The following is a 6,852-nucleotide window of genomic DNA, read 5'->3' as shown; positions in this document are numbered from 1 at the left end:
CCAGGTAGAGTACGACGGGCTGACAGGGCGCGTGGAGTTCAACAGCAAGGGGCAGCGCACCAACTACACTCTGCGTGTGCTGGAGAAGGCACCTGATGGGCACCGCGAGGTGAGGACCGCCCCCCCAGGGACCCCTGAACCTCCCCAGGCTTCCCTGGACCCCTGAAAGCATGCCTGGGGGCCCCCAGGCCCCCCCACAGCCTGTGTCCCCTTCCCCACAGGTGGGCGTGTGGTACTCGAACCGAACGCTGGCCATGAACGCCACCTCGCTGGCCCTGGACGCCCCTGACACCCTGGCTAACAAGACCCTTGTTGTCACCACCATCCTGGTGAGCCTGGTGGGGGGGGTTGGGCAGGGCAGGGGGCAAGTTCACAGCCTTGGGGTACTGTTGGTGGGAAGCTTACAGCCTCAGGGCATTATTAGGAGAAAGCTTGCTACCTCAGGGCAGCGTTGGAGGGAAGCTCACAGCCTCAGGGCATTGTTGGGTTGAAGCTTGCAGTCCCAGAGTACCATCGGGGGGGAAGCTCACAGCCTCAGTGCACTGTTGTGAGGAAGCTCACAGCTCTGGGGCACTGTTAGTGGAAAGTTCACAACCCCAAGACACCACTGTGGGGAAGCTCACAGCTTCAGGGAACTGCTAGGAGGAAGGTCACAATCCCAGGGCACGGCTGGGGGAAACTTGCAACCCCAGGGCACTTTTGGGGGGTAAGTTGACAACCCCAGAGCACTGTTTGGAGGAAGCTCATAGCCTCAGGGCACTGTCAGGGAGAAGCTCACAGCCTCAGGGCACCATTGGCGAAGAAGCTTGCAAACCCAGGGCACCACTGGAGAGAAGTTTACAACTCCAGGACACTGTTCAAAGGAAGCTCAGGGCATCACTGGGGGGAAGATCGCAGCCCCTTGGTCCTCTCAGGAGGAAGCTCACTGCCACCCCTTGCCGGCAGGAGAACCCGTACGTGATGCGGCGGGCGGGCACGGGCGCTGAGTACGAGGGCTTCTGCGTGGACATGCTGCGTGAGCTCGCCGACATCCTCAAGTTCCGCTTCCACATCCGCCTGGTGGAGGACGGGCTCTATGGCGCCCCCGAGCCCAACGGCTCCTGGACCGGCATGGTGGGCGAGCTCATCAACCGGGTAGGCCGCCCATGCGGTGGTGGGGCCAGTGGGGGGCGCTGGGAGGGGGGATGAGCCCCATCTAAGGAGTTAACAGGGTGGGTGGAGCCAATGGGGATGGTAGGAGTGGGCAGAGCTGGGGGTGCAGTGGGCCAGTAGAGGACACTGGGGGATGGGCAGAGCTCATAGAGTGGTGGGGCAGTGTGGGGGGGACCATATAAGGAGCACAGGCTGGGTGGAGCCAATAGGAGGTGGTAGGAGTATGTGGAACAGTAGGGGAGGGCGGAGCTAGTAGAAAGTGGTAGGGGTGGGTGGGGCCAGCTGGGTAGACCCCATAGGAGCACAGGGTGGTAGGAGTGGGTGGAGCCGGTGGGGGGGTGGTAGGGGTGGGCGGAGCTAGTAGGGTGGGTGGGGCCACTAGGGCTGCTGGGTGTGAGTCCTATATAAGTAGTACAGGGTGCATAAAGCCAGTGGGGGCTGGTCGGAGTGGGCAGAGCCAGTAGGGGGCACTAGATGAGCAGAGCTAGTAGGAGTAGGCGGGGCCACCAGGGGCTCTGGGGAATGGACAGGCCCATATAAGGAGTTCAGGATGGGTAGAGCCAGTGAGGGTTGGTAGGAGGGGGAGAACCAGTAGACAGACACTAGGGGGTGGTACTGGAGGGGGTGGAGCTAGTAAGGGATGGTAGGGGTGGGTGGGGCCAGTAGGAGGCACCCTGGAGTGGGCAGAGCTTATTAGTGGGTGGGCAGAGCCAGTAGGGACACATGGGGCCAGGGCCAGCAGGGGGCACTGGTGGAGGTGGGTGGAGCTATTGGGGGGGTAGATGTGGGCAGAGCCAATGGGGATACATGGGGCTGAGCCCCGGGCTGCGCTGACCCCGCCCCCTGCAGAAAGCTGACCTGGCGGTGGCAGCCTTCACCATCACGGCCGAGCGCGAGAAGGTCATCGACTTCTCCAAGCCCTTCATGACCCTCGGCATCAGCATCCTCTACCGCGTGCACCTGGTATGGGGCCGGGAGGGGGGTGGACAGAGCTTGGGGGCTTGTCTGGGGGTTCAGGTGTGGGTTGGGGCTGGATTTTGGGGTCTAAGTTTGGGGGCTGGGCTGGATGTGGGGGTGCTGGGGTTTGGGGTCTAGGTGCAGTCTGGGGGCTAGTCCTGGGGTTCTAGGTTTCTGGTCCCAGCTGCATTTGGGGGTTCTAGTCTCATGGGAGCTGGATTTGGGGTTCCTGGGTTTGGGGGTCCAGGCTGGATTTGGGGTTCTAGTTTGGGGGGTCAAGGTTGGATCTGAGGTTCTAGGTATGGGGGATCCATGCTGAATTTGAGGGCACTGGACCTGTGTGATCCAGGCTGGATTTTGGGGATCATGGCTTGGTCCAGGGTAGATTTGGGGGGGTTTGGTTTGTGGGGGTCCAGGCTGGACTGGGGGCTCTGGGCTGGGCTCAGGAGGTCTGGAAGTTGCTCACGCCCCAGCCCGGTGACCCTTGACCCCAGGGCCGCAAGCCGGGGTACTTCTCCTTCCTGGACCCCTTCTCCCCGGCTGTCTGGCTCTTCATGCTCCTGGCCTACCTGGCTGTCAGCTGCGTCCTCTTCCTCGCCGCCAGGTAAGACCCCAATGAGTGGGGGCAGGGGGAAAGGATCTGGGGGCTGGACACAAGGCATCATGGGAGGGGCACTGGGTTCCTGGGGGGCAGTGGGGGAGAGGGAGGGGAGGGTCCAGGGCATAAGGCATCGTGGGTCTGCCCCCTGCCCCCTGCAGGCTGAGTCCGTATGAGTGGTACAACCCTCACCCCTGCCTGCGGGAGCGACCGCACGTGCTGGAGAACCAGTACACGCTGGGCAACAGCCTCTGGTTCCCTGTGGGCGGCTTCATGCAGCAGGGCTCAGAGATCATGCCCCGTGCCCTGTCCACGCGATGCGTCAGTGGGGTCTGGTGAGCACTTGCAACATGGTGGTGCAGGGGCTGGGCTTTACACGATGGTGGCTTGGGGATGGGGGGGTGGGTTGTGCAAAGCCTTTTCCAAGATGGCCGCTTAGGAGGGAATAAGAACCCCTTTCAAGATGGCAGCTTGGGGGTTCCTCCAAGATGGCAGCTTAGGCGGTGACAGAGTTTGTTCCAAGATGGCAAACGGGGGGCGGTGCTTTCCAAGATGGTAGCTGAAGCATGTGTCCTTCTAAGATGGTGCTTCAGGGAGTGGGGGTTTGGGGGGGAATGCCTTCTTCCAAGATGGCAGCTCAGTGCGGGTGGGTTCCAGGCAGCTTGGGGGTAGGAGGCACACGCATGTCAGCCCCACCTCTGTGACGCAGCCCTGGGCAAGCCTGGTTGTGCGCTGGGCATCTGGGCCCGCCCCTGACGCACGCCGGGCATGTCCCACAGGTGGGCCTTCACGCTTATCATCATCTCGTCCTACACGGCCAACCTGGCCGCCTTCCTCACGGTGCAGCGCATGGAGGTGCCCGTGGAGTCGGCTGACGACCTGGCCGACCAGACCAACATCGAATATGGCACCATCCATGCCGGCTCCACCATGACCTTCTTCCAGGTGAGCCCCCCAGTCTGGCAGAGTCCAAACCAGTCCCAACCAGTTCAATTCAATCCAACCCAACTCAGCTTAACCCAGTAGATCACCCATACCAGTTCCACCATGGCCTTTCAGGTGAGGCCCCCCACCCAGTTTAGCCCAGTCCAAACCAGCTGAACTCATCTAAACCCAACCCAATAGACCACCCCTGCCAGCTCCACTCTGACCTGCCGTGTGGGGCCCTACCCTGGCCCAATACAGCCCAGTGCCACCCAACTCAACCAGCTGAGCCAGCACTGTGACCCACCCGGGCCTGCACTATTGGTCACTACTCAACCCTGTCTTGGCCTTGGCCCTGGCGTGACCTCGCAGAGGAGAGTACCGCCCCCCCCGTGAGCTTCCACCAACAACTCACCTCAACCCACCTGAACACAACCCAGTGCACCTCAACTTACCTCAACACAACACAACCCAACTCACCTCAACCTGACCCACTTCAACCCAATACAAACTGATGCACCTCAACCCAACCCACGTCAGCTCATCTCAATTCAACCCAGATCACTCAACTTCTCTCAACCTGACCCACCTCCATCCAGTCTACCTCATCTAAACCCAACTCACCCCAACTTACCTTCACCCAAGCCACCTCAGCCTGAGCCATCTCATCTCAGCTCAGCTCGCCTCAGCTTACTCCACCCAAGCCACCTCAATTCAACCCAACCCAACTCAACTCACCTCCACCCAACGCAATACAGACTGACTCACCTCCACCCAACACACCTCAGCCCACCTCACCTCCACCCAACCCAGTGACCCCTGCCTCTTCTGAGGCCCCCATTTGAAACCCCAGGGGTTGTGGGGCCCAGTGCCCACAATGCACTGGGGCAGCCATCCCATTTCCCTGGAAACAACCCAACCTCTGAGTGGTCTCTATGCCCTGGCCCCCCAGCCAACACCATTTCTGGTGGAAGGGAAAGGGCAGCAAGAGGGGACATCCCCTGTTTCCCAGAATGCACTGGGCCTGGGGCGATCAGGTTGCCCATGGCAATGGGGGCGGGGGCAGGACCATTCTCCAGGCTATTCCAGGCCCTTTTGTCTATCCAGTTGCTCCAGCAACCTGTTGTCATGACAGCAGTTGTCAGACAACCGAGGAGGGGGAATCCATCAGATGTAGGGGGCAGGATGTCTCCCCCCCCTCCAGCCCTGCTGGTGCCTCTCAATCCTGACCCGTAGCTCCTCCCCTCCCATTGGTGCCCCTCACTCCCACCCTGCAGCCCACTCCTCTCTATATCGGTGCCCCACACTCCTGCTCCACAGCCCCCTCCACCCCTTCCTGGTGCCCCTCCCTCCCGCCCCAGGCTGAGCTGCGTTGCGTCCCCGCAGAACTCACGGTACCAGACCTACCAGCGCATGTGGAACTACATGCAGTCCAAGCAGCCGAGCGTGTTCGTGAAGAGCACGGAGGAGGGGGTGGCCCGGGTGCTCAGCTCCCGCTATGCCTTCCTACTCGAGTCCACCATGAACGAGTACCACCGGCGCCGCAACTGCAACCTCACACAGGTCGGCGGCCTGCTCGACACCAAGGGCTACGGCATCGGCATGCCCCTCGGTAGGCCCCGGGGCCTGGGGGCAGGGCTCAGCCTGCTGGGGGCAAGGGTGTGGCTGGGAGGGGCGGGGCTTGGGTGGGGTAGGGTGTGCCTGGGATGGAGGAAAGAGGTGGGGTTTGGCCTGGGAGAGGGTGGAGTTTCAGCTGGAGGGTGTGGCTGGGAAGGGTGGGATGAAGCCAGTAGGGAGCAGGACTATAGCAGAAGGGGTGGGACTAAGGCAAAGGGGGTGGGGCCAGCTTCCAGCACGTGGCTCATCACGGGGCCTGGCAACCTGGAACCCTGCCTGAGCCCTCTGACTGCGGCCCCTGACCCTTAGGATCGCCATTCCGAGATGAGATCACACTGGCCATCCTGCAGCTGCAGGAGAACAACCGGCTCGAGATCCTCAAGCGCAAGTGGTGGGAGGGCAGCCACTGCCCCAAGGAGGAGGACCACCGTGCCAAGGGTAGGGACCCAGGTGTACTGGGCAGGTGGGGGGACCCAGGTCTCCAGGGAGGGGTCTGGGAAGGGACCCAGGTGTCCCAGGAGAGCGGTCACGGGGGCAGTGGACCCAGGCGTTTGGGGATGAGGGCTTGGTGCTGGGTTGGGAGCAAGGGGAGGGTCAGGGCTGGGAAAACCCATGTGTCCGAGGCTGCCCTTCCTCCCCCCCACCCCTCCCCAGGCCTGGGCATGGAGAACATCGGGGGCATCTTCGTGGTGCTTGTCTGCGGCCTCCTCATCGCCGTCTTCGTAGCTGTCATGGAGTTTGTGTGGGCCACACGCCGCTCCGCCGAGACCCAGGAGGTGCGTGGGATCCAGGCCGGGGGAGCAGGGGCCCCAGGTGTCCAGAGGCAGGTGGCAGCACAGGGGACGGACAGCATATGGGACTGAGGTGTCGAGGATCGGTTGTTGGGAGGGAGGATTCTCTCGGGGAGCGCAGACATCCGGGCCTTGATTGGGGGAAGGGGCCTTCAAAGCAACCCAGGCGCCTGGGAGGGTGAAGCGAGTGGGCGGGGTGTTCTCCTGGGGAACCCAGGTGTCCCAGACTGGGAGGGGGGGTCCTTTGAGGGGACCCAGGTGGGGCACAGCAAGGGCCCCAGGCACCTTGGCAAGGTTGGGGGGTCTTCTGGAAAACCCAGGTGCCTCAGTTCCTTGCTGTACCTCTGCTGGACATCTGGGCCAGGGCAGGGGGTTCTCCTGGGGTACCCAGGCATCCGGGGCTGGGATCCTAGGGGACCCAGGTGTCCGGCCAGGTGGGGGCATTCTCTTGGGGATCCCAGGCATTCACCCCTGGGGCGGTGGGCCCCGTCCGGGGACCCGTGTGTCCAGGCTGACCCCCATGTGCCACCTGCAGGTCTCGCTGTGCCAGGAGATGCTGCGGGAGCTGCGTGGCGCTGTGTCCTGCCGGAAGCCACCACGGGCCCGTGCCCGGCGCCGTCCCCGCCGCACGCCTGTGCCGCCTGCATCCACGCCCACGCGCGGCGGCCCCCGGCCCCCCCGTGATGCCCGCCTCAGCAACGGGAAGCTGTACCCAGGCAGCGGGACCCAGGCATCGGAGCCAGGCCCCGCCCCCCCCTGTGCCCATGTGCGGATCTGCCACGAGTGTCGCCGCATCCAGGCGCTGCGGGCCCC

At 63.1% G+C, this 6,852-nt stretch overlaps 1 protein-coding gene across 1 annotated transcript in view; it reads left to right on the top strand.

Moving 5' to 3' along the window:
- GRIK5 (glutamate ionotropic receptor kainate type subunit 5) overlaps window positions 1-6,852 on the top strand; it is an 11,617-nt gene that overhangs the window by 4,346 nt on the left and 419 nt on the right. Inside the window, exons 9-19 of the mRNA XM_019541698.1 lie at window positions 5-109; window positions 222-329; window positions 946-1,134; window positions 2,002-2,115; window positions 2,604-2,713; window positions 2,869-3,042; window positions 3,487-3,652; window positions 5,018-5,243; window positions 5,558-5,686; window positions 5,903-6,024; window positions 6,575-6,847. Coding sequence (XP_019397243.1) covers window positions 5-109; window positions 222-329; window positions 946-1,134; window positions 2,002-2,115; window positions 2,604-2,713; window positions 2,869-3,042; window positions 3,487-3,652; window positions 5,018-5,243; window positions 5,558-5,686; window positions 5,903-6,024; window positions 6,575-6,847 — 1,716 coding nt within the window. The remainder of the gene's footprint in view (window positions 1-4; window positions 110-221; window positions 330-945; window positions 1,135-2,001; window positions 2,116-2,603; window positions 2,714-2,868; window positions 3,043-3,486; window positions 3,653-5,017; window positions 5,244-5,557; window positions 5,687-5,902; window positions 6,025-6,574; window positions 6,848-6,852) is intronic.

This window comes from Crocodylus porosus, unplaced genomic scaffold, assembly GCF_001723895.1.
Source record: "Crocodylus porosus isolate Cpor-Errol unplaced genomic scaffold, CroPor_comp1, whole genome shotgun sequence".
In the NCBI taxonomy this organism is placed as follows: domain Eukaryota; kingdom Metazoa; phylum Chordata; order Crocodylia; family Crocodylidae; genus Crocodylus; species Crocodylus porosus.
This window is presented reverse-complemented; position numbering and strand designations above follow the sequence as displayed.